The following is a 27,319-nucleotide window of genomic DNA, read 5'->3' as shown; positions in this document are numbered from 1 at the left end:
GGGATCCTCAGTCTGGCAGAGGTTGGCCGTCCCCTTCCAACACCCGCCCGAGGGCCCTGAGAGACACCAGAAGCACTGATTGCAGCTCTTTTTTGTGTGCCCCCCCCCCCCCCCCCCCCCATTCGTCCTAGGACAGCACGGCCCCATGGCTGCTAGCTTGGCTGCATCCCTCCTCCATCCCGGCCACCCCACAGGCACGCGGTGCCCATTGACAGTGCCACCAGTGTGCGCTCCCAGCAGCACTATTAGCTCTTAAAAAGTGTTTTTAATTCATTCCTTTTTTTTTTTTTTTTTAAAGTCTGCACAGACATTTGCTTGCATTGTTTATAGCCAACACTCCAGCGTGTGCTGGCACACACACACAAAGGCAAAAAGAAAAACAACCCGACAACTGAATGGACTGGGAGCAAACAGGAACTGCAGCCCCGGCCGTGCGAGCGGGGTAATAAAACTCGGCCCGTGCTGTATTTTGTGCAGGGTTATTGCCTGCTCCGCTTGCACGATCATCAGCAAGACGTGCAAAGAGCTTAGGAGAGCACGCAAGTTGCTTGTAACTCTGCACGGCCAGGCAGGAAGGGGCTTCTTTGAAAGCAGCCCTTCATGCGGCAGACCCAAAGCAGCATTTTTTTAACCCCATTTTACCCCTTTGGAAACCCTGTCCCAGCAGCAGCACGACCCAATCCCCACTTCTTTTTTTGGGGGAAAAAAACAAACAGAAAGGGGGGTGAAGGGGCACAATAGCATCGTTCCCACCGCGGGAAGGGAAGGGAGGGCTTTCAAACTTCTCCTTATTTTTACCCAGGAGGAAGGAAGCACGGCGGCGGCGGAGGAAATCGGGGAAGGGCGATGCGAGGGGAGCGGAGGCTCCGGGCTTGGGGGGGGACCGGCGGAGGGCGGCCGGGGGCTGGCGGCGCAGGTAGCGCGGGGGCGGGCAGGGCCGGGCCGGGCCGGGCCGAGCCGGGCCGGGGCAGGGCTGGGCTGGGCTGGGCTGGGGCCGGCGCGGGGAGCCGAGGGGAGGGGAGCCGAGGGGAGGCGGAGCCGGCCGGGGGGTGGCCGTAAGGTGAAGGTTGTTGCAGTGGGTTCATTAAAAGACAGAGTTCAACTCCTCGCCGCCGCAGAGAGAGCACGAGAGCGGCTGGGGAAGGGAGGGTGAGAGGAGAAAAAAGAAGGAAGAAGAAAAAAAAAAATATTGAAGAGTGAAAACCGGCAGGTCTTTCTTCGAGCGTACTCCGAGAGGAAAGGGCAGTGCCGAGCCCGAGGAGGAAGGATGATCGGCGCGGCGGCCGTGTGGCTGCTGGCGCTCTGCCTGCACGCTGCTGCCCTCCCGGTGAGCCCGGCGGCGGGGGGCTGCGGGGCTGGGGGGCGCTGCCTCGGCCGGCCGGGCCGGGCTGGTGCTTTGGGAGGGGATTCAATGGCCTTTTGTGCTGGCGGGAGCCTTAATTCAAAGCAGCCCCGCTGCTGCTGCTGCTGCTGCTCCCGACCTGCCGGCGGCTCCGCCCCGCTGCGAGGCTCCGAGCACGCCGCGGCCACCCGCTGGCTCCCCCCTTGGTCTCTCGGGGCTGGGGGTGAGCCTCGCATCGGGCTCTTTGTGGCTTGGGAGGTCCCTTTGCGGACCTCTTTCTGGCCCGGGCAGCGGGTGGCGGTGTTCTGCTGGGGGTCCGGTGCCTCCTGGGGCCGTCCCCGGCTCGCTGTGCTCTTCCTCCCAACTCCGGAGCTCCAGGAGGGGCTCCGTGCCCCGGGCAGCTCGGGGGGGAGGAGGCCCGGTGGGGCTGCAGCCTCGGAAAGCCCCGGCTCCCTGCCGCAGCAGCAGCCGCCAGATGTCATCCGCGACTAGAGGAGAGGACGGCTGGCCCGGCGCTGCCCGGCGGGGCTCTGGCCGCAGCAACCTCGGCTCCTCGTGTGGGAGCTCTCCGGGTGGTTTGTGAGGGGTGGGAGCCCTGCTTGGCACCCCCCGAGGGGCACACAGCCACCCTTTCCTCGCACCATGAAGGGTGCTTGCTCCCCAGGTGCCTGCATGCATCGTTTGGGAGCCCTCAGCCCTGCCGAGCAGCTGGGAGCAAGCAGAACCTGAGGCTTCGCGTGGGCAGGAGCATGCGAATCAAAGCACGCTTCCCCTTTTTATTTTATTTCGTTCAGAAAAGGTGTAATTGGTTTGAAACTGGTCTGGAGACGATCTGCAGCGGTAGCTGGATAAGGAGTGGCAGAACAAAGTGCACAGCAGGACCGAGGCCGCTCAAAATACCTGCGGTTTTGCTGTGCCGTCCTGCCTGTGAGCTCTGCCCGTAGATGTGGCCATCCATCCATCCAGCCGGCTAGCACACATGGTAGTGAGTAGTTAGTCCGTGAGGTGGCCAAAAATGACAAGCACGTGAGCGTAATCAGCCCTGCCTCGTGGGGAGAGGGCTCTGCTCGTCACTTCCGAACGAGCTTGCTAATGAATAACGTGGAAAAACTGCAGTTTACTTGCAGCCTCTGCAGCGCCTTTGGATAAAATTACCCAGTGATAAATGTTTCTTATTAGAAATGGTAAAGGCATGCAGTGAATGCTCGTCTGGAGTTTTCCTGTGCGTGGGGAGATGGCCTGGCTGATGCTTCAGGTTGAGGGAGGTCCTGGTGAGCAACAGAGGAGTCCTCGGGGCTCTCGGTGGTGACTCAGCGCTGAAGCTGGTTCCCTCCTGGGCATCACGTGGCCGCCTTCCCATGTCGAAATGTCAGTGACACAGATGAGGCTGCCTTTCCCACCCAGCTGGAGCAATTAGGCTTTAGCATCAGGTGGCTGTGCTTGGTGTTGAGTGGAGAAAGCAGAGTGACCTTACGCAGCCCTTTGCATGTGGCAGGTCATGGTGTTAAGGGTGCTGGCATGGGTGTGCTGGGCTCCTGGTGGTTGGTTATAGGAGGGTGTCCCGTTGCCTCTGGCACATGGCTTGACCCTTGGCTGTTGCTGCAGGACTTAACTAAGCAGCAGGAGCAAGAAAGTGGCCAAATGATAGCTGTTTTCTTTCAGAGCACTCTTAAGAGCATGAATAGTTGTGGGTTCCTTTCCTTCCTCAAGATAACACTTTGCTACTCAAACATCCCATATGAGATTAAAATTCCTCTTTGAAACGATGGGGGCATTGAATTTCTTGAAATAAGAAGGCTGATGCATCTTAATGGATTAGTGTGGTTGTTGTCCCAAAGGGATGTTTCTGTGGGATATAACCCTGCCGCAAAGCCAGCTGAGCGTGGAGGAGGACAGTGCACCTTGAGGAGAACGGGGTTTCAGTTGTTTCACCTGGTGTGGGTGTGTGCTGGTGGTTAACGCAAGCTTAGCAGGGCAGGCAGAACCCTTTTTCCAAGGGTGATATCATTGCTATCTGAATGCAAACTAATTAGAAGAAATTAGGTAGCCCGGCTTGCTTATTAAACATGTAGGCAGTGGATAAGAAGGAAACACTTTCTTCTGTAGAAGTACCTACAGAACGGCGTCACATTATTTATCAAGTACTGCAAACAGCACTTCTGAGCCTCACTTGCTGGTGGCTCCCTCCCTGAAAAGAGTGAGTCAGCTCCGATGAGAGCAGAGAGCGGTAAGCTACGGTTTGTGCTGGGGAAGGGGGCTCCGCTGCGAGTTTCTAGCCTTTTGTTCCAGGTTTCTGGCAGTTTTAAGTGGCTAGAAGAGCTAACACTTCTAATGGCAGCACTCTGAAACTTCTGGAAACCAAACAATCCTCTCTAACAACCCGAGACAAGTTGCAGCAAGTGCAAGAAACCTGTAAGCCTTCTAAAATTAAGCGAGTGCACTAACCTGAAATGTAGGCTGCTGTTTTAGCAGCAAAATTGGTCCATTTTAAGTATGTGTTTTGCATTGCTAGTGGGTAGATGTCTCCAGGTGGCCTGTGTGGTAGCGCCTTGTCCTAACCTTGTTTGATGTGGCTCTTGTGTCTGAGGACCATAATAATGCCTCCGAGAGGGGCACTGCACCAATGTGCGTGTCACCTGGCACCTAGGGAGCTGGGGTTTTAGTGGGGCCAGCTATAGGAGTAGACAGAGGAGGGAGTTTTTTGGGAGAGAAGACATGACCTCTTTCCTCATCTCTGGAAGTGTTCAAGGCCAGGTTGGGTGAGGCCCTGGGCAACCTGGTCTAGTGGGTGGTATCCCTGCCCGTGGCAGGGGTTGGAACTGGATGGTCTTTGGGGTCCCTTCCAACCCAAGCCATTCCATGATTCTTTCCTGAAGGGGTAATGTCAGTGATGAAACTACTGAAGCAATACAGTTTTATCTTAGATCTCCTTGTTATTAACACAGAGCTCTTAGTACAGAACTTCAGGACAGCAAGACCCTGATCGCTTGCTGAAACGCAGGATACTTCAAGTGGCACATGGCCCTCGGGACAATGATCAGCTGATGTTAAGACACCTCAGCGTAGGTGTCTACGTGTGCACTAGGTGCCCAAGCTCTTATTGTAGTCACAACAATGTAATCAGTCAGCCAAAGAGAGTGGTTATCTGACCAGCTCCTGCATGTCTGCTCCGAGGTGAATGGCTTTGTCTGGGCTCAGCTGATGGGATCTCATCCTGACCGTAAGGGGAGCACAGACACCTTCGTGTTAGTTCCTTAATCTGGGAGCGATGTACCTGAAAGCGCTGCTCCTATTTGTGAAACTTCCCTGCTAACCCAATCCATAAACAAATGGTCTAGGCCGCCGCTGTTCCTGTGCCAAGAGAGCTAGCAAAGCAGTGGGAAACATCAGCTTTCAGCTAGAACAACAGCTCTCTCCTGTTCTGGTGCAACAGGATCAGTGCCTCTGAACAATAGCCCAGCCTGGCTCTGCTGGAGTAGAGCTGGCTTCTGTATCAGTGCTCTGACGTGGGAAATGGGAGCAGAAACATACATACATGTATATTTTTAGAGAGAGAAGGAACTGTGAGCTTTTTGGGGGGATTAGAGCATTTTAGTATCCTAAGATGCTGTTTATTGGTGGATTAGAAGTGGGGCACCTTTGTTACTCCCTAGGCTTTGATACAGGTGGTGAATTTGCAAAGAGGAAGATGTTCTGACCAGCAGTACAAGGAGCTCTGGTATTTCTTACGGGTTCATTTATCCTCTGAGCTGAGGAGGAGACACTCTGAAGGCCAGGATCACATGCTGTCTCCTTTGGAGCTTGGTGCTGAGCATCAGTTTTCTTATCAGGTCCCAGAGTTACGAGTTGAGTAGCATGCCCCGTTTGAACCACTGCTCTGCTAGGCTCTTGGCGTACCGCATAAATGAGCTTTATCTGGCCTGGCTAGAAACCTGGGATAGTGCACTTTCAGCTGTGGAGGTGCTAGTGGAGAAGTTCCTGCACTGTGAAGCCTCACCTCAAGGTGAGATAACATTCGGACCTCCTACAAGCAGCCCTTGTGGAGTAACATCTGCTAATGTGGTGGTTTCCCAACCTCGCAGTTTCTCAAGCAGCGCTTGGCTGCAGTTGACGTTCTAGGTCTTGTGGAACCGGCACAGGTCCAACAGAATCTGTTAGCTTGGGCTCCTTGCCACGCCGGGCTGTGATGTTTGCATCGCACCGCTGAGACCAGTCTCACCTGTGAGGCCTGCTGAGCTGGATGGGAACCAGTGTGCTAGTGGCGCTTGGACGGGGCTGGTGATGGAGCTTCCTGTTGAGTCACTGCAGCTCCAACTGAGTCACGGAGATGGTGCAAGTCATGGCGCTCCTGCGAGGTTTCGAGTTGGAAACTCTTGGGTTTTGATCAGTTGAAGCTTTCTTGCTGCTTCATGTGCACATCATACTGCCCTGCTCCCTGGCAGAGCTCTCTCTTCTCCACAGCCCTTACTTTTGCAATATTATTTGTTTTAATGTCCATTCATTTTGTTTCCTAGCGTTCAGGGTCCTTCTGATACCTGAAAGCTCTTCAGGATTGCTGTTGCAGAGTAACTCCTGACTAAATCGAAGGCAGAGATGTAAGATGGGGACGTGCCTGCCAAAAATACTCGGGGTATCTTGCCTTTCATGGTGGCTCTTGCCACCTCCACACCGTAACTTTACAGTACCTCCTGAGTGGTAATGGCGGTGCCTTGTGTGCCGTGGAAGCAGAGGCTGGCAGTCCTGGTGCTGGGCTGTAGGCAGTCCTTGGGGTGCCCTGTGTCTACCACCTGTGCATTCACTGCCATAGCTCCAGAGGGGGTTGCTCTTTTGTCTGTCCTTGCCACACGATGAGGAGCCCGTTGCCTCTTAATTGGAGGGAAACCTGAACTCCGTTCCCGTTGTAAGGACAGAGCGACAAACGCTTTCTGGGCAGAGCATGACTGCCCCGTGCTGAACACAGGAAAACTCTTCTAATTAGTTTCTAATGTCGGTGTCAGTAAACGTGGTACAGCCACTCCCATCCAGCCCCTTGCATCTAGGGATTGCTAGAAGAGCAGACTGGATATTGAAGCCAGAGGTGGGCAGGGGAGAGTGGAGCCAGTCTGCCATCTGGAGAGCAAGCAGTGATTAGCCTAACAATTTCCAGATGAGCTCCTTTGTGAAGCTCCATGTCGTGGCGGTGCTGCTGTGGCTGTGTCGGTAGGGAGCTGTTGCATGGGAGCACACAGGGCTGGCAGCTACAGTGTTGTAGGAAAAGACTGCCTGGCTCTCCCCTGTCCCAAAACAGGACCTTATCGATGCCTTTTTGTATGCTTTTGGGACCAGTAGAGTGGAGAAACGCACACGCAGAGGTCTCCGCATCTTGTGAGGTTTGTTGCCCAGCTCGCAGCAGGGTTTGGAGGCTGTAAACCTTGAACCCGGGACGAGTGATCTGGGAGGCTTGTGTGCCTGCTCTCTGCACAAGCACAGGAGCTCAGGGCAGCCTGTGTCTACCAAAATGTCCTCCTGGGGTAGGAGTATCTCTGCAGGAGACAGGACGTGCTATCCCATTGACCAGCTAACAGATAGCTTTATTAGTAAAGCCCAAACCTTCTTTGGTCAAGAAGTTGAGGCATAAGAAGAGTAGGAGTCCAAACCAGAGCAACTACAAAGCTTGCTTGAGTTCATGTCTGATACAAACAGTAATGTAAGTGGTATTTTTCACTCTCCTGCTGTGCTCTGTGCTTATGAAACTGTAATAAAGACTCTCGCACTGGCAGATCTGATGGCCAAATGAGATTTGTCCACCTCACTGGCTCTACCGGGGTGTAAGTGGCACCTACGTGCAGTGGAAAAGTGGTAGCGAGGCTTGCATCGAAACTTGCCTAACAGCCTGCAGCTAGGCAGCTTTGACTTCTAAATCTCTTTCTGTCCTAACGGAGGAATCATCTAGATCGTGACTACTTTCCCATCAGCGAACAAAGCGCCTAACAAAAGAGGCTGACTCTGGCATGTCTGGGCAGTGGCAAAGGAGTGCTCTGCTATCGGGCACTTACATCAACTGACTCATGGCCCTGAACAGGAACGCTGTGAGCTTAATCCTCCAGCGGCATCGGCCCCGCTCTGAAGCATCTCTAAATAACTTGTAAAAGGCTCCTCAGCAGTCACGGCTGAGGAATGGTGGCGAGCTTCTTGCTGCGGAAGCTGGGAGATGCGATCGCAGCCCCGAAGTGCTGAATGCGCCGCGTGCCCCCTCCTCCCCAGCACGCAGCCAAAGGGGGTAAAAAATGACTCCGTATTTACTTGTTCCTGTAAGTTAAATGGGCTGGAAACTGCTCTGTCCCGTGGCCAACTTCAATTCCGGAGTCCCAGTCGTAAAGCAAACCTTATTTTCTCACCCGTCCCTCAGTGCCTTCCCCCCTGCTCCGTTCTGCATCCAGAGGAGTGTTCCCATACATCATTTGGGGGCATACCAGTTGGCAAGGCTCACGGCTGCCTGGGATCGTTCTAATAATTTGATGGTGTAGATTGTGTTCCAGTGCCCGGGGATGTTCCCTGATGTTGTTTAATTTACTAGTATGGATGTAGCCGGTGGGCCTCTGGCAAGAGGCCCAGGATATTATGAAATTGTGAAAAGTGCTGCACACAGTAAAAGAAAGTGAAAGCCCTTAATAGGATATCACGGCTCTCTCGGTGAGTACTGAACCTCTTGGATGCATCAGAAGGATGAGCAACTACAGCTGTATGAAAATCCCATGGAATCAACCAGCTGAGGGCTGCAGGGTGAATTAATATGAAACAGCAAAGCAGTGTGGCTGTGATGGTGCTGGTGTGTGCCAGCGATTCAGCCTGTCCTTGTGGAATTGGCCCATAAGGGTGGTTCTTCGGCACGGTGTGTTCCTCTTTCTTTAGAGGCCTTGGCTAGAGTTTGTGGTCATCGAGTAGACCCAGGAGCTTATTCCTGTATGAAATGTCTTCAACTTGGTGATGTTCGAGCAGTGTCTTTAGGATTAGTTGGATCTGCTGTTACGTAGCATCTAGCTATTCTGAGGATACTCCTTGCCCGACCTACGGGACGTTGTGCTAGGACTAATTCAGTACTGCAGCACTTTACCTTGTCTCACAGCTTAATGGCTTGTGTTGCTGTCTTAATGATTTGTCTTGATGGTGGACAGTCCATCAGAGGTGGCATTAGTGATCTCTTTTCCCTTTACAATTCAGATGTGCAAAATTAAAAGGTGTCCAAATCATGACTTGGTGAGTCTTAGCGGCCCATAAGAGTCAGAAGGAGTGCAGCCCCCACAAATGTGGTAGCATTTCCCCCTAAACTCAAACCTCCTCCAGTGACACGGTGACTGCCCTGAAGCAAGGCCATGGGGAGGGCAGGAGAACCAGCTGTAGGCCCAGACACGACGGCATGAGGTAGCTGAAGCTGCTATCTGGTATAGTGAGACTTGGATCAAAGGCAAGCTCTGTGATTTGTCCCGCCTTGCTCAGGGCTCCCTTCTACAGATGTGGTACCAAATGGTTTAACTGAGCCACTCTAGATCAGAGTGGATTAATCCTAACCCACTAGGTGTTTACTCAAAAAAAAAAAACAAAACAAAAAAAAAAAAAAAAAAAACAAAAAAACCTCCAGTGCTCATTTCTGAGGTGAGTAAATCTGGGTAATTGGAGCGCAATTGCAGCAGCAGGATTTGAAAACGGTTTCTGATGGGAGGATTTCGCTCGATGCTCCAGCTTTGAAATGGTACCTCTACACCCTTGTGACTCAGCTTGGAAGCACCCCAGCCAGCTTCCATAACCTCATCCAGGTGTTGCATAATTTAACTGTAACCGGGGGTAGCAGCAAGCAGCTGCTGTCAGAGCTTTGTCTGACGGGCAGGGTTAGCAACGCTCCGAGACCACGAGAGTCGTGCCAAGAGCTTGAGCTCCGCACCGCTTACTGTGGGTAGACCACTCACTGTGTGCTCTGGTGGTTGTGGGACTGCCTATTTCCCTGGGGTGGGGAATTCATGCAGGTTGAGCAGTTTTGGAATAGGTGAATGAGATGTGGGCCTCTGTGCCCACAGCCATCTTTTGACTTTTGTCACCAAGTCACTGCTGCTCTTTCTTCCAAGGAGGCAAGCAGTCCCTGAAGGGCTTACCTGCTGCTTTCCTTCAGCAGGGGCACCAGTGTTCAGGAGCTACTAGGGCTGTGTGGAAGGAAGGGGTGAGGCTGAAAGCCCCTCTTTGAGAGGGATCTTGGGATGGAGTGAAGCTGGAAGCCCCTCTTGGGATGGGGGAGCAGGGTGTTCCCCACCTGAAATGTGGCTGCTGCATCTAGTGGAGATGTTGGGTCCTTTCATGCATGGCTCAGCCATGCTCGTGTAACTGCATCTGTTTGGCAGGGGTGATTTCTGCATTATAAACCATCTAGACTTAGTCAATGCTATGAGGTGCTGTGGATAAAACAGACCCGATGGCATGCCTCCTGACCTAGGGGAAGATGTAATACCCTCACATTTACGCTGATTTAATTAAAACTGGAAATGGTGGGGCATGGAAGCAAGTGCAAAGAGTAAACTTAACCATGCAGTGGTAGAGTAAGACCTGCCAAGATGCAAAAATCACACCCAGTTGGATCAAAAATGAAATCTAAAGCTGCTTGCATGCTTTTCCTGAGTCCAGCAACTGGCTGCTGATGGAGACTCACAAGTTCCCTCTAAACAGACTCAAATCTGACTGATGTGAATCCTGCTGAGCAGCACGGAGCTCCTCAGAACGAGCTAGATCCTGGCTGTAGCGAGCGTGACCAACCCGAAGGGAGCTGCTGCATGCCAGCTGTTGGCTCATTTTGTTGCCCGAGCCACATCAGCTGCTGCAGCGCCCTTGCAAATAGTCGCAGCCTCCTGCAGCAGCCCGGCAGATAACAGCAGGAAGGGCACAGGCTGTGGGGTGTGACTGGTCCTGCCATCTCACACGGACGCGGGGCTGCTGTCTGTGCAAGCCAGGCCACTCATTTTGGGTGCTTTTTTGGGGTACTTCCAGCTCCCTGATCAGTCGAGCCCTCAGTGGGGTGTGCTGGGGGAGGGACGGTGCTGGAACTGAGGAGCTGGGGACGAGATCTTTGTCGAAAGACATAACTTAAAGGCAGAAAATGTCTGGGATGTGGTATGGAGAATAGAGATTGTTAGGAAAAAGTTGGTTAACAAGCTTCGGAGGCTTCATCATTTCTTCTTCTGGAGCAAATGTGGAGCAGTCAAGAAGGCCCTGGATTGTTGAGCCTCAGGCTGGTTGTCACGAAAGACTTTGTGCATGTCCTGTAGGGTCAACTATAGGCAAATCAACTGGAAAGCTGAGGCAGAGTTTGGCAGCAGCTGGCCTTAAAGCTGGCAGGTGTATCTGCCCCTGAAGTGTCAGTGGGTAGTAATTTTTGTTTTGTGCATAGGCAGTTGCTGTAGGATATATCTCCATACGAAAATCTTAAGTCTGGGTGGCTCCACTGTAACTTAAATCAGAATATCCTATCAGCATTTTGTGTTGTTTTAAAGCTAACTGTTAGTAGATCTAAGTAGCCTTACTAAGTTTATCAGCTAACCTCCTTTAGCTAAGACCTTTGGTACCTTTGGTGACCTGGTGTCAGTGTCCCTGCTGGAGCACAGGGCACTGAGCCAGGTGACTCCTGGAGGTCCATTCAGATCTCGGTCATTCTCTGATACCTTCAGGGTTGCAAGCTCAGCATTCTGCTGAGGTTAAAACACCTTGCTAGCTGCTGGGAGCCAGAAGTAACCGCCAGTGAACCCTTAGTTTGATGATACACCTGGATTTTCTTATCTGGAACTTGGATTTCACTGAATAAGCGTAGTATTACAGCACTTTGCTCAAATCAGAGCCTGAATGTGTGTCACTAATGCAGTGAAAAAGCTTCTGTGAACCTTCAGGAAGATCTTACAGCTTTGTCTCCTGGCTCCTTGGCATATCTCGCACTAGGTAATTGCTGGAGTTCAAGGAGGAGAGGGAAACTCCCAGGATTAAGATAAGAACCTGGGTCTTCTCCTAGCCTTGTGCCTAGATACCAAAGGCTGTTGCATTCACTCTTGCCTGATAACAATTCCTGGAGGACGAAGGCATTGCAGGCTGCATCTTGGCTTCCCTTCCTGTGGTGAGGCAGAGCATCTCCTTCCCTCCCAGAATACTGCATAGCGTGGTGGGGGGCACTTCTGCCTCCTGGGATCACATCTGCTTGGGTCAGAGCACCCACAGAGCTCTGGCCTTGCGCATGCTGATCACACGAAGGTTGGTGTGGGGCTCATGAAATGGGTTCCACCAGTTGTGTGGCCTCCAGGAAGCAAGCTTCCCTGGGACCAGAGGCACATGCGTGTTTTCCAGGTGCTGCTGAGTGGCATCAGTGACTCAGCGTGCCACCAGCCTAACCTGAAGACCTGAGATGCTCCAGAGCACACCAAAATTTCCTATAGACATGTCTCCAGTTTCTGAGCCGGAGCTTCCTGAGCCAAATGGCTGAAGATGAAAAGATCAAGCTGTGTTCCTCTGGGACTGAAGTGTCTCCTGTGTCCTGGTGTTGGTGCTGCAGGCTCCCATTCTGCAGTGATGGCCAGAGCAGCAGGAGCACGCAGGTCTGATCCTGTCGGTGTTCTGGCGCGTGGCCTCTAGCTGCACACTGACCAGTTCGAGCTCGCGGGCCTACTGGAAGAAGACAGCCTCAAATGGGATGATTGGAGACACTTGCTGCTTTACAGCCCTGGGACTGGTGAATCACAGAATGACAGAATGGCTGAGGTTGGCAGGGACCTCTGAAGCTCATCTGGTTCAACCCCTGCTCCAGCAGACATTCAGAGCAGGGTGCCCAGGACCACATCCAGGCAGCTTTTGAAGGTCTCCAATGAGGAGACCCCACAGCGCCTGGGCAACCTGTGCCGGTGCTCAGTCACCCTCATATAAAGAAAGTGTTTCCTCCTGCTCAGAGGGAACCTCCTGTGTTCCAGTTTGTGCCCATCGCCTCTTGTCCTGGCACAGGGCACCACCAAACAGAACCTGGCTCCTTGCACCCCCCTTCAGGGACTGACAGACACTGATAAGATCCCCCCAGCCATCCCTCCTCCAGGCTGAAAAGCTCTCTCAGCCTTTCCAGAACTGGACACACTGCTCCAGGTGTGGCCTCACCAGGGCTGAGTAGAGGGGCAGGATCACCTCTCCTGACCTGCTGGTGATGCTTTGCCTGCTGCAGCCAAGATGTGGTTCAGGGCTGGGTCTGAGGGACGATCTGCAATGCTAATTGATCTGCTTTATTGGGATTTTCGCTCTGGTGACAGGCCTCACTGCTGACCCTGCACCACAGGAGGAGTGGGTGGCTGGATATAGGATGAGGAAAGGAATTCATACCCAGCTGCAAGCCAGGCTGCTTGTGGCCACAGATGCGCATGGATGGGAACAGGTAGCTGACAGCAGGGGCTGGTTTCACTGGATCTGCTGTTGAAGACCTAAGGTCAGTGTGTACGTATGTGTTGGAGGGCGACACTACAAAGTTCAGTCTCCCTTGAAGTGGCCGTGGCTGCTGCTGACTGGCCTGAGGGGAGTTGCTCAAGCCCTGCCTGAACCCTGTGGCAGGGTCTGCATGTGCTGCAGGCACCGTGCTGGTGAGCTGGCCGAGCTGCAGGACGTGGTAGCAAAAGGGCACGTGGCTGTGCTGCTGCAGGGGGGTGAAGGCACATCGGGAGCCTTGCTTAGCTCCTGTCCCTGCTGATTTTTGCATCAGGAGGGTGATGTCTGCGCTGTGGTTACTGGCGTGTATAGGTAGTGAGTTGTGGGCTGCTGGAGTCCTTTAGTGGATGGGTTTGTAGTTCATAGAGATGTCCTATGACCTGCAGGATACACACACCTTGCAATTTTTACTTTCTCGGGGTTTCTGGCAGTGGCCGCCCACCACTGGCTTTGCCTGAACTAAGCTAATCTTGGTCTGTGCTTTTTCCAAACTGGCTGGTGCTGCAAAACTCAGCCTTCCCCACTGTTTTCTTCTACACTGGAAGCTAAGAAGTGCTGGTGACTTTAAATTGAAGGGTTTTTAGGCAAGTTAGTGTTGTCCAGTCCCAGCTGACACAGCTCACTGCTTGTCTCTCAAGCCAGCTGAAATAGTTTGCAAGCAATTCCCCGGGACGAACTGGTGCTGTTGGCTGCCTGGCCTCGTTTTGCTGCACCTCCTTGGCACAGCTCTTTGAGATTATGCATCGGCTGTGGCTTTCCTTTGCTATCTGAAGAAATGAATGACTGAACCATCAAGTATGCTAAAGAGCTGCAGCAAAGGCTCTTTAAAGAAGAGCAGTTCTAGCATAAAACTGAACTGACTGCTTCCCATGAGATTAGCTGCAGGGAAGAGAGAGCTCCTCACTAGGCTGCGTCTTCCAACGCAGGCTGCCTTGAACGTGGGAGACAAAAGGTGCCTGGCTCTGGGACTCCTTGGGCTGTATCCTGACAGCCCACCCCTGTCCCCCATCCAGGTGGATAAGCAGGAGCACAGGATCTAACTGAGCATCTCCGTACTGCCGAAGGACTCCCTGGGCTTTTAGGGGAGCTGGTTAAGAGAGAGAACACGTGGTGTGTTATCGCTGATGCCATGAGTGGTGTGCAGCCACAAACTTGCCAGCTGTGGAGTCTGTAGCCCTGTAGGACTCCAGCTGGCCTGGCATTGCTCAGCCCTGTCTTCTGAAGGACGTGCAATGCACTCCCTGTCCAGTGCAAAACTGAAGTTGCCCTGGATGTCTCGTTAAGCTCAGGTGGCCTGAGACGAAAGCAGTGCTGCTACTTCCCTGACTGTGGCATCCATCCAACCTTGGCTGCTGTGACTAAGGAGCTGTGTTTAGGTCAGGGATGTCTTAAAAGTGCTGTTGTGAGACTTACGGACCAACTTTATCCATCACAAACCAGGAGAGAAGTCTCCCCGCAGCCTCTCTCCTTGCTGTGTGCGTAGACCTGCATGGCCCTTTGAGTCAGCCTCTGCTTTGCATGGTTGCAGGCTGAGGGTGGCGGTGCGCATTTCCATAATGCACGTCGATGGTGGCGGGGTATTTTGCTGCCCCCCCTGCCGCAGGGGAGGTGGATGTGTGTCAGCATCCCAGGAGCCCGGGCTGGGATTCAGGAGGAGCTGCTTCAGCAGCCCTGGCTGCCGCGCTGTGCCCCTGTGCCAATACAAACACTTGGGCATTCATGCACCGAGCAGGTCTGGAGAACTGGTCCTGCTGGAAAATTCTTTGCATGATGGTGTTGGCTTTCTTTTTTCTTTTTTTTTTTTTAACCAGACCAGTTCCCTGATCTGGTTCACCGTGAGACTGCATGAAGAGCTATGTTCAGGGAGCATGAAGTGACATGCTCGGGGGGAGGCGCTGGGGTGAACAGCCTGAAGTACAGGACGTGAAAGCCCAGCTGAAGGTGACAGGACATCTCCTTTTCACTCTTGGCGTGGTGATTGCTGTGTTTCAGCCCTGCTTAATTTAAAAAGTTGCCTTGTCACAGTACGGAGAAAGTGTAATGCTGACTGGACTGCAGCGTGGTAATTCCAGAGTCTCATCTGATTAACTCTTAGGACCGTGGCTGTGATGCACATGGAGTAGCTACGTAGACAGTGCCCTCAGCCCCAAGCTGTAATCCCATTGCCTACGAAAGGGCAGGCTCTGGGTGCTCTTCTTCTTGGCCACGGCACTGCTCAGAGGGTCACAGTATGCTCTTACAGCTGTGGCCATAAAACTTCACAAATAAAAAAGCAAATCAAAGCCTAGCAGACAATGGGCAGTTCTAAGAACCGGTTCTGCCCATGGTGGAATAGATCCTGAAAGCCCTCATCCTCTTTTTGAGTCAGTGTTGGAAGGCGTTTCACTGCCTGCAGAGCCAGTTGCCCGGAGGTGACGGCTGATGATCAGCTGCTTTGTGCTTCAAAGAAAAGCAGCTGTGCTCGCATCCATCTAAGGATCCCTCAGACATGGTCCTCCTCTTGAGGCACCAGCCAAAAACAGAAGAGGAGGTCAGTAAGAGCTTACTTGGCAATGGTTTTCCAGATACAAATGGAGATCAGATGGAGAAGCAGCCGGATTAAGTGGCGTACTCACCTCGTGCTGCTGTTGCAGTGCTCACTTCGCAGAGCAAAGGAGCTTCCTTCGTGTTCACCTTGGCAGCTGCCTGACCTGTGGAAGGAGCCCCCGGGAGCCAGGTGCCAGCCTTGCTCCAGTTGATACAAGCTGATATGTGAAGCGCTGGGGATGCTGAAGCCTGCTGGGGCACGGCAGAAGCTCTTTGGAGCAAAGGGGAACGAAACTGCCTGAAATAGGGAGGGCAGGTAGTGGTAGTGCTTTGAACAGCCTTGATCAGAAGACTAGCTGGGGATTAAAAAATAATCCTGCTGTGCAATCTGCGGGCTGCTGGTGGGACAGTTTGTAGCTGTCTTTCTGCTCTTTGTCCCCCGCTGGAAAGCTGCTTCTTTGGCTCTTCTGGGAAGAGAGCTACTTCGTTAACCTGTGGGGCCACCAAGCAAGCTGCGAGCGGTGGTGCCTCACTGCTGCTGGTGGGTCAGACCTGCACACAAACATCGCTGCTGACTTGTCACATAAAAGCATCAGTTCTTTCAGCTCCTCCAGGTTTTAAGTCTGCCTGTTCAAACTGAAGGTGTGTGTGGCTGACAGTGCCAGCAGCCTGCAGGCGGAGGGGGGATAGGTGAGGAAGCTGGTGGCTCTGCTGTTCTTTTTTTTTTTTTTTTTTTTTTTTTTTTCCCCCCTAAGGAAAGATTGCTTTTCTTAAGCTGTCTGAAGACCATGGACAGCTGGGACTGGAGTTAATCGTGTGTGGGTTTATTAACTTGAGAATATCAAGGTTTAACAAAGCTAAAATTTCTTTCAGCAGGAGGTTTTGTCTTCCCACACACTAATATAAATATTTTGAGGTTAGGAGCGCTTTACGCTGCTCTGCCTCAGATAGCAGGTCTGTTGGACTAGCTCTGCTCTTCAGTGTATAGAAAAAAAACAAACAACTTTCCATTTGGCTTTATTTTAGGGCTGTTCTAAATCCTTGTGCAAGTCGTTCATGCTTCAGTGTAATATGTGGCAGGCAAACTAGAAAGCAAATGCTTGTCTTATTCGTGTAAGTCTCTTTATACAACAGAGCAAGTCCTTGGCTTTGCTTCCCCTAAAGCTGGAAGGATCCTGCAGGATGCTGAGGGAGGCGATTCGGGTGGGAGAGCTCATTCAGCTGAATAGGGAGGATTTACCACTTGGAGAAACAAACGTGCAAATTTAACAGCATTATTCAGATAAAGGAGGATTTCAAGTGTTTCTGACGCTGCTGTAAGAGGCTGATCCCTAACTAGGATTAATAAGAGTGGGATACAAATCATCCTTAATCTAGTTTAGGGCTTGTAGGAGCTTGTGGCAAAGCCCATGTTTTTGCTTAACCTCAAAGAGCAGTTCGAAATGAGCTGCTTCCTTTTACATACACCATGACTTCAAATTAAAGAAATGCGGTTCCCAGTTTGGGCGGGGTGGGATCAATAAACTGTAAATCTCCCCTTCAGCGTGAAGCAGGACTTGAGATCTGGGCTCAAGCAGGGGGGGAAGTCCACGGCAGCACAAAAAGAGTCGTGTGTCAAGGCTGGGATCAAGACGAACGCTGAAGAATGGCTAGAAATGATGCGTTTTAAAAAAAAAAAAAAAAAAGTCTGTGTCAGACTTCTGGAGCCAATAATTTTGCTAATGAGTTGTGAAAGTCTGGCCCGTTCTTGATTAAATGGAAGATGCCACCGAGCAGCTTTCTGGTTGTCCCAGCAGAGCTGAATAACCATTGTTCTGTAACAATGCAGGGCTCAGTGAGAGCAGAACAGTTTCCCGAGGGTTTCCCCCAGACAAGCGGCTTTGTTACTGGGGGAAGGAGGTCCCCGCTGCTTACCGGGACCTGGTCAGTACCGCCAAAAATGTTGTGAAAATGTTTACCCTTTGCGTGATGCAGCCGCCTTTGGCATCACCAAACTGCAAAGGGTTTTTCCTGGGCTAGGCAAATATTTCCTATCAGTTGTGTAGGTTGCTTAAAAAAAAAAAAAAAGGATGCTATCTAAATCAAATCATAAAAAAGCAACGTGTTGTAAGCGCAATATCAAAACTGTCAGCTTTTTGACTAGAATATACAGGATGCTATCAGAGATATGGCCTTAAAGGATCCACAGCCTGAACTTAGCTGTGTTCATCCAATTTCTCTGGAATCAATTATAATGTGAATGGTCCCTAAATAGTCCCAAGGGCCTGGAAATTAAACTGGATGATGATGGAAGTGATTTCTGAAAGCACGTTGACAGTAGCTAAAGTGATACAAAATTGTCGGTAGGGCAATCTCGCTCGAAGCTGGAATTTATTTCCAGCTCCTACGCGTGATGGCACAACCTGGAGATTCAAGCTGTGTTCTGCAGCCCTAATCCTCCTGACTTATCAAAACCTTTCCCATTGGTGAAACTCATCTTCAGCAAAAGGTCATGGAAAAGCCTTGACCATGAGGTTTCTTTATCTAAATCCAAATTAGATCAATCTCTTCCGATGCTGTCCTGAGTCAGTGTCTTATGTTAACCTTGCCGTGCCTGAAATCCTTCAGCAGCTGATCATTACAGCAGCCTGACCTTTCAGCAGTGCTCACGGTGTGTTGTGTCACAAGGAAAGGTTACTCACTGCCTTTCCCCTCCTGCCGAAGTCTAGGGAGCAAGAAGGGCGGTCTTTGTGTAACTGTCCACTTACAGAAATTAGGCAAATGTTCCTTAATGCACATGTAGTGAAACTGGATGCATGCGCAGTGGTACAGCACAGCCCTGCAGATGTTTGTGCTGTGCCATGCTTGCCCTTCCTCTCCGAGAGGTACCCAGTTATTCCTGATGAGATGCAGAAACCCAAGTAGCCTTCCAGCAGGTACGTGGCAAAGGCTATGGAGAAGCAGGACATGCCTCAGCCTGAGAGGAGGCTGGAAACTCAGGTGTGAGGGGGAATGGCAGGCTAGGCTTGCTGAACATACTGGGATAAAAAGGAAGGTGCTCAGTCATGCCATGCTTCTTTCACCCCTTGACACCAAAAGGGGAAGGGGTGCTGGTTCAGTAGTAAAGATCAACATCTGCTGTTTAATTTCCTGACAGTCTGATCCTTTCCACTGTGGTCTGCGGACCATCAAATCTGCACAGGTGTTCTTGGAAATCCTGCATTCAAATTGGGAGGGAAGTTAATCTTGATCCTGGGTAAAGGAGTGTGGTGTCTGGTTGTAAACTGTGTTGGCAGTCTTGGTCTTCAGTGAAAACCTGGAGGGGCTGCTAAAAGCTTCAAGGCAGCATCTTTCCATGGGGAGGAAAAACTGAGTGAAAACTCAGAAACTGTGTGTTCTTGATTCTTGGGAAAAATCAAGAACAGAGGGCTGTGCTTGGTGCTGCTGATGGAAGAAAAGAGGGAGAAAAGTGCCCCCCAGGTCCCCCGACCACACCAGTGGGGCAGTGTCTGAAGTCTGGTTTCACTTGTGAACTTACTGGAAAGGAAGCTCAAGGGAGCAGAATTTGGGAAGCCGAAGTCTTTCCCTGTTCTTTTGGCACCAACGTGCTCAGATCTCACTGCACTTCTGATACCGCTCGGGTGAGTCACTGGTCCTGGACACGAGAAGGAAAGCGTTCGGGAAGTACTTACCTGACCTAGTTTCCATGGGTGAGTGCATGAGCACAGTGCAAACAAGCAGGGACAAATCTAAAAATCCAAATCACCTCATGACGTGCAGCTAAGCATAAGATTGCAGGACAGTTTCTTCTTAGGAATTACTCTAGAGATATTTTAGAAGCCTAAAGATTTTATTTTTTTCTCCAGTAGAGAAGGCAAGTGACAACCAAAGAAGGCTGCTTAAAAAAAGGTTTAATTGTTTAGTGATCCACTGCATACTTTTGTGTTCAGAAAAGTCAAGCCTTTTAAACATCTAATGGGCTGGTTAACCACTTTGGAAACAAACTGTTCTATGGAAATGTGTAGAATGGATAAAGTATAAAGGAAGGAAGAGAAAATTGGATAAATCTGGTATCTTTTAAAAAAAAAAAAAAAAAAAAAAGGTAAATACAGCCATATAGGTAATGAAGCTGACAGTGAGAAAGCCAGCAGTGGTATGATCCGTCAGACAAAGCAACGGAGTGAACTCCTTCCTGGGATGAAAATAGTCTTGCTGTAGGTGTAGACCCAATAGTGAGTGGTGTTCCTCAGGAGCTGGGACTGGAGCTGTTTGACATCTTTGTTGGTGACATGGGCAGTGGGATCGAGTGCACCCACAGCACTTTTGCTGATGACACCAAGCTGTGTGGTGTGGTTGACACGCTGGAGGGAAGGGATGCCATCCAGGGGGACCTGGACAGGCCTGAGAGGTGGGGCTGTGTGAGCCTCATGAGGGTCAACAGGGCCTAGTACAAGGCCCTGCATCTGGGCTGGCACAATCCCAATACAAACACAGGCTGGGTGGAGAATGGATTGAGAGCAGCCCTGAGGAGAAGGACCTGGGGATGGTGGTTGATGAGAAGCTCAACATGAGCCAGCAATGTGCACTTGCAGCCCACAAAGCCAACCATATCCTGGGCTGCATCAAAAGCAGTGTGGCCAGCAGGGCGAGGGAGGTGATTGTCCCCCTCTGCTCTGCCCTTGTGAGACCTCACCTGGAGCCTGCGTTCAGCTCTGGGGCCCCCAGCACAAGAAGGATGTGGAAGTATTAGAGTGAGTCCAGAGGAGGGCCCCAAGGATGATCAGAGGGCTGCAGCACCTCTCCTCTGAAGCCAGGCTGAGGGATTTGGGGTTGTTCAGCCTGAAGAGAAGGCCCCAGGGAGACCTCACAGCGGCCTCCCAGTGCCTAAAGGGGGCTGTAGGAAAGCTAGGGAAGGACTCTTTGTCAGGGGGTGGAGTGACAGGACAAGAAGTACTGGCTTTAAGCTAAAAGAGGGTAGATTTAGATTAGATATTTGTAAGAAATGTTTTTTTCTGAGGGCAGTGATGCAGTGGCACGGGTTGCCCAGAGAAGCTGTGGATGCCCCATCCCTGGCAGTGCCCAAGGCCAGGCTGGATGGGGCTTTGGGCTGCCTGGGCTGGTGGGAGGTGTCCCTGCCCAGGGCAGGGGGTTGGAACTGGATGATCTTTAGATGATCCCTTCAACCCAGAGTGTTCTGTGACTATATGAGTATATTCCTTTCTAAATGACACTAGGTTAATGCAAGCTAGAGAGCTGCACTGAGCTTGGTGCAAAGCTGGCAAGAATGTATGTTCCTCTTTTTACATAATAAAATGAGATTTCGGTCCTGATAAAACCATGATCAGAAACAGCCCTCGCTTCTGTGATGCAATGCAGTATCTGCTAAACTTGCAGATTGGGCAGTGCTGGAAAGGAATAGTGAGGGCAATTTGAGGATGGGAAAGAAGTCAAAATCCTGGAAAATGGCAAATGTAGTTGGACGGGGAAAGATGACATTTATAGGAAGCAATGACTCGTTGGGTAATGGTAGTCCTGCAGAAATAAACCCGCAGCTAGACACGAGCTGAGAGTCAAATATGTCCACGGATGTGAACAGTAAGTGGAGCCAGCAAGTAATCACTGCTTTATTTTAGTGTTGTCTTCTTTGGATATCCTGAACAGCTTTGAACATTGTGTGTTATGACAAACAGGTGCAGTAGAACAGGGATTTGGGCTCTTGTTTCAGCACTGAAATGGGGCTGCTGGTTATTGTACTCCTTGAAGCTTAAATGTAGGAGGCTGAGGGTTGTATTCTCCTACGTGGAAGACTGGCTTCTGTCTCAGGAGTTGATATGAGTGTTGACATTTATTAAAAGGGAATCTCATTCTACTTCGTTAGATGCTGTGGTTTCAGATATCTGAACACAGATGGGGCTGAAAAAGGCAGAGCAGACAAAGTTTTCTGTTCCTTCTTCCTTTCCCCACCCATAGAAGCAATGTGGTAATTCTCAGCTGAGCAGGTTGGTAGATAGCAAAGAAGTGAGCAGTCAAAACTTGCAGCATCATGGTTATGTTGTGGATGGACTGAGCATCAGCTGCTACCGAGATGCAGCTCTCTGAATGGATTTCTTACTTCCCTCTTTCCAAAAGCAAGTACAGCCTGGAAGCAGCACAGAGAAGGGAAACAGCAAGGCTGACCCTTCTGATATTAATCAGAACTTCTCCTTTGGGAAGGGGGAACAGAGTGAAGAAAGATGAGACAATACGCTCTGAGCATTGAAAGTGTGTGTAACCTTCATGAGCCCTTACAGGAGACGCTGCACAAGCAGCATGATTAGTTTAAGTTATCTCATCAATAACACACCTTTTCCCTTCCTCTTTAAAGCAAACTACAAATCTGAACCTTCCTCCTGAAGATCTCGATTCATCTGGTGACGACGATGATGGTTTCTCAGGTTCAGGTGCAGGTGAGTTATTAGCACTTGTACTGCCGGCGCTTGATCCTTCCAGAATGTGCCAGCTGAGATCTTGATGAGCATCCTGGCTAAAAGGAGGGGGGGAAAATAATCACACCCCTTTGCCCCAGAATATCAGAGTTGGGAACAGAGCAAGAGCCTAATCTATTCATCTTGAATTGCTTTAGATATTAACAATTAGTAGAAAATGAGTCGTAGGAGACTTGAAAGGGAGCAGAAGCAGGTATGTCATTGCTAATATGAGATACCACATAAAAATATTATGAAACCACAGCGATTCTTTACTTGTGGGGCACAGAGGCTGCAAGAAGGCTGTTTGGCCTCTCTCACGAGCTGGAAGGAGATACCATTTGAGGGTGTGTAAACCCCTACCTGCCAGCATACATCCAGCACAAATTTTATCTGTCATCAGATGTGCAAGTTCCCATGGGCCGTAAAATTTTTTTTAAACATAATAAAGCGTTTTTAGGGTGGGGAAAAAGTCTGTCAGAATGATTACTAAATGCATGAGAGACAACTTTGTTGTTCAGTGTTGAATTGAAGTCAAGATGCTACTGCAGAAAGAGCAAAGCTGTTGGAAACTAAACCGTGCTTCTGCTTCCTTCCAACCACAGGCTTGATTTTTTTTTTTTTTAAAGATGAAATTCTGCATGAATAATACCATGAAATGTGTTGGTGACTAAAGGTGTTGTGTATATGGGTGACTACTCAGAGTTGCATAAAAGGTACTTATGGCATAAGAGCCAGCTAAGCACCCTGAGCAGCCAGCGTACTGGATAGCAGACATCCTCCTTGTAAGCCTGTCTGCAAACAGACTCCCATGTGGTAGACAAGTGCTATAAAGCAGCTAACAAAGTGTTGTTGAATAGCACGTTGTTCTGTTCTTTCCTTGCTACACTGAAAAAGATAACGAATTGCAAAGTGAACTGCTATTAGTATGAAAATTGGCTGTGCAGGTTGAGCTTCCTCCCTTAGACTAGTGTCCAGAAGGTAACTGCTAATAGGTCTCTGAGCTGGCCAAGGTTAATGTTTTTTGTTCTGCAGGTCCCCTGGCTGACCCATCTCTCACCTGGAGAATCCCAGCAGAGCCGACTAACTCCTCGCTACCAGCAACACCAATGGATTTCAATGAGCAGCTGTTTCCCAGAACTGAGAGCCGAACTGAAAAGGAAGTAACAGCTCCCCCTGCAACGAGTAATGTGGTGACAGTGGAGCCAGTTGTAGCTGTGAAGGATGAAGTACCCATCCTGGGCTCACCCGATGAGAAACCAACAAACGATGTGGTTACAACAGTGAGAAGCCCCACTACTCACTTTCCTTCGGTGCTTCACGTAATTCCTTCGGAAGCCTCAGACACGGTCCACGAGCTTGAACCCAAAGCCCCTGGCTCTGACACACCAGACACTATAAACATACTTCAGACTGACTCCACCATCCATCACGAGGTGGGAGGCATCACTGCTGCCCCCACGACAGCTCCAGAGGATGTAGCTCCTACACATGAGGAGGTTTCTGAAGATGGCTCCGGAGACCCGGTGAGGACTAGTAGCTTTGACACACTTTCCAGGGAGATGGCTCTAGTAACTTGGTAGTACCATTGGTTTGCAGAAGGGGTGGTAATTTGTCAAAACCAACAATCAATTTAATACCTTATATTGGTGGAGGGCTTTAGATGAGGGAAAAAAAAAAAAAAGCTGTGTAAGGTCTCCAGTAACAGCCATGATGAGAAACATGAATAACCTGCCTTGTGTGTCCCAACAGGGAGACTTCATCTTGATTAAAGATGAGGATTTGGTCCCCACCCAGAACTCTGAAGTGCCGGCTGACTCTGGGAGGAATGCCAAAGCAGCAGGAGCCTCGGGAATTATGGACAGGAAAGAAGTTCTTGGAGGTACCTGATATTCTGGATTTCTAGTTGGTAGAAGTAGACTCCCCTAGGAGTCTCCCAGGCAGCAGAGGCTGCAGTTCTGCAAGTACATCTCGGAGCATGAAAGTGAGCCTTTTACATTAGAGCTTTCTCAAATGAGGGTGGTGATCCATGGTTTTGTGTTGCTGAAACCTTAATGGGGCAAATTTTACTCTGATAATAACAAAAAGACACCGCTAGTTATCTGAAATTTTAGGTTAAAATCTATTCCTTCACTCAAAAATTAGTGTAAAACTGCTCTCATGCTGCCTGGGTCAGGAGTTGAACAGCACTGCCTTGCTCCATTCATGGGGTTTTGCAGCACGGCCCAGTGGGAGATCTATTTCTGTAGATTTACGTGTGGATGAGTAGGCTCTTGGTAATGGAAGAATGACTGGTTTTGGGGGGGCAAAAGGACAAAGTCGTTTCTGGAAATCATGAATTGAGGGATCACGCTTTAAGGAACAACCTGGAAGCGTAGGATCAGACTGATGTTATCTGGCATGGCGCTGAGAGTAATTTGTGTTTTCTCCCCCTTCCAGGTGTTATTGCTGGAGGACTGGTAGGCTTGGTGTTCGCAGTGTTTCTAGTTGCATTTATGCTGTACAGAATGAAGAAAAAAGACGAAGGAAGCTATTCACTGGATGAACCAAAACAGTCTAACGGAGGATACCAAAAACCACACAAACAAGAAGAATTCTATGCATAAACTCTGATCTTCAGGACACTTCTTATTCCATCTTTCTTGGACTCTTCTCTCCCTGCACATGGACCTCCTAGTGCGCTTTGCATTAAACTTAAGCCATATGATCATTGGGTTATTTGCCCTTACCACCTAGCCATTGGAAATTTTTGTAACTACAAAGTAGATCTGGATTCACTGAACATTCCCTGCTTTCTTGCACAACTTTTTTGTTTGTTTGTTTTTTTAACAGAAATGGGACTGCAAGTTCCTAAACTCGCTTTGGTTTATCTAAAGACTGCTGGGGCAGGCGGTGGGGAGAAGATAAGGGAGCACTGTATGTACAAACCTCTTGATATTTAGGGAAAGGGATGGCAAGAATAAACGATTAACAGTGCTCAAATTCTGTATAGCAGGGATTCTTCCTATTTAACTCATAGATGTGTTTTAAGTGTAACAAATGGTTGCGCTGGGCAGAAGTTTGGTACACTGCAATACTCAATCTCTTTCTAGCTGCCATGTTTGGAGCACTTAATGCCTGTGAAACATCATGCTGACCATGACTTCTAGTGAAAGGAGGTGCAAGGGGCAGGGTAAGCAAATGACTGTCACATAGTTTAAAATAACTTATATTTTGGAAAAGATCACATAACATTATCCCGTACTCTGAACCAGCTCCTAAGCAGCTGGTGGACGTAGTAATACAAAACCCCCAAAACTAAGTAGAGACTTCATGTTACCAGTAGCACTGGTCTACCCCACTACCAGTGCTCTTGATCCTTCTAGGCTTAGGCAAGAAGTGAATTTTTCTAAGCATTTTTATCTCAGACATTCCCTCTTAGGTGCTGAATCTAGGGTTGGCTGTCGAGCTGTAAATACTCCGACCCCGTGCTGCTGTGGAGTCGCCAGGTGGCTGATAGCACATCGTAGCACCTAGCTCTCTGTGCCCTTTTCACAGTGGTTGTCTCAGAACGTGGTCAGTGCTACGACCTTGGCACACAGGGGTGGAAGGTAGAAAGCAGCATATCACACCTTCGCAGCTAAGGAGTAGAGAAACACAGCACCCGATCCAAGTCTGAGGAAGGCTAAGTGCAGATGGCCTTAAATACATACAAGAGTTGATGTGCTTGACTCTCGCGATTCCGGAACGCCTCTCTTCAGAAGCTGTTCCTGCACCTTGGAGAGAAGCAACTCTAGGGATGTCAGACTAGCAAGGGCTGAGAAGCACCTCCTGAGGAAAGTCTGGATGCCTGAAGCTGTTGGTGGTCAATGTGTTGCCAGATACAAGGCACCGAAACCTCACAGGGTTTGGAGTTCTCCAGGGTATGTCAAAACCAAGTGAGAAGAGAAGTGTGGTGTTCTGCACAAGCCTTACTTCTGCTCTGCCTTCAGCTAGCTTCTTGCAAGTTCAGTTCCTCATCACTCAGCGCAGAAGGCATGGGGGGTGGAGGAGTGTTTACGACTGATGTAAATATTTGTGCTGTTGAGCCAGAGGGAATGATTGGAGAATACTGGAGAATATTGCAACAGTTGGTACAAATGCTGCAGGTTAACAGTAAAACTTAAAAACCTGTGTAATTTAAATGAAGTATAAAACACTCCTGAGCTGCTACGCAGCTAAAATTGGTGCCTTCTCTACAAACCCAAGAAAAAAACAATTTTTGATCCAAAACTCTTCTTGATGCACAAGAAAAGCTTGTGCATATATGTAGCTGGCTGTTTATAAGTAAAGCTGCAAAGTCCATTATGTCTTTTTTTTTTTTTTTTACTGAATGAATTTTTATAGGTTAATGCAACAACCGGATGGTGTTAATTTCAGCTGTAATTCTTTGCTTTGTATAGGAATGTAGAAATGTTGTTTGATAGGTTTATCTATGAAAAGAGTCTTGTAAAGCACAGGAAGATAAAGTGGTAAACTTCAGTTGTACCTCACAACCTTGCTAGGGGGAAAGGAAAAACTGTATATTTTGGTAGTCTAAACTGACAGTTTGTGAAACAAACATGACATTCTGTGTTATTTAAGTGGTACAAATGAGATATGAGTTCTAAAAAAAGATGCAACATTCGGTTATCTGTATGCCCTGTAAAGGTATACTGCAATAAATGGCATTTTGGCAAGAATGCGCCTGATGTGTGCGTGTTGCTCTACATCATAACTCCACAAAGTAAATGAGGTTTGTACGACTTCCCGGGTCTTCAAGGAATTTGGATTCTTTGTATGAAATGTGAAGCTTGGTGCTAAATATAAGGAGGCTCTGCAGAATGGGGAAGGTGTGAGACATTTCCTGCTCACCCTTTGTGGGGAGGCGAGCTGTGGGGAGCAGGGGCTTGCCCAAAAGCTGTTCTTCAGAGCCCTGTAGCACTTCAGTGCTGGCCTGGGGAGCTCTCCTTGCTTGTGCAGGCTGTCACCATCCCCAAAAGGGTGAATAGGTTGGAAGTCTTCCATGGGGTTCGCTCTTACAACCTGGCTTCTTGCCTCCAGGAGGGCTTCAGGATGGGCAGCACCAACTCTTTCTATTAAAACACACTTCCCAGGAGGAATTTGGAGACTGTACCTCCATGGAGGGAGAACAGAGCAGGCCTGTCCTAAATATCCTGCTATGCGGCATCAATTACTTCTGGGTGCTGCAGCTTGTATTGGAGGAGATGGAGCAAAACAGAAGTAGAGCAAAAGTGTCCTTCACAAAATAGGGAAGTCAAAAATGCTGCCTGTCTGGGTGGGCCACATTGCAGCCTACACAACAATTTTCATTTATGTGGCTTTGAGCTGTAAGAAACTTACTTTTTAGGTGGTGTTTGTAAACCAGCCACAGTATTTTCAGTTTGTAATCTCCCCTGGCTTGCGCTGGAACCAAGTGGGTTGTGAATTTAGTTTCCATAGTAAAACAAAGCTGTAATGTGTTTTCTAGCCGTATCCCAACTTCATCAGCCCTTTCAACCAGGTAAAATTGTGAAAGAGCAGAAAT

At 49.7% G+C, this 27,319-nt stretch overlaps 1 protein-coding gene across 1 annotated transcript; it reads left to right on the top strand.

Annotated features, from left to right (window-relative positions):
* The first annotated feature begins 1,047 nt into the window (after window positions 1–1,047).
* Window positions 1,048–26,468, top strand: SDC1 (syndecan 1). The gene is made up of 5 exons (XM_082755979.1): window positions 1,048–1,327; window positions 21,675–21,756; window positions 22,810–23,300; window positions 23,527–23,656; window positions 24,214–26,468. Exons 1-5 carry the CDS (start codon window positions 1,268–1,270, stop codon window positions 24,378–24,380), a joined length of 930 nt encoding a protein of 309 aa, XP_082612105.1. The 5' UTR covers window positions 1,048–1,267; the 3' UTR covers window positions 24,381–26,468.
* Window positions 26,469–27,319: the final 851 nt, after the last annotated feature.

Source organism: Aythya marila (assembly GCF_965140915.1).
Source record: "Aythya marila genome assembly, chromosome: 3".
Taxonomy (NCBI): Eukaryota; Metazoa; Chordata; class Aves; order Anseriformes; family Anatidae; genus Aythya; species Aythya marila.
This window is presented reverse-complemented; position numbering and strand designations above follow the sequence as displayed.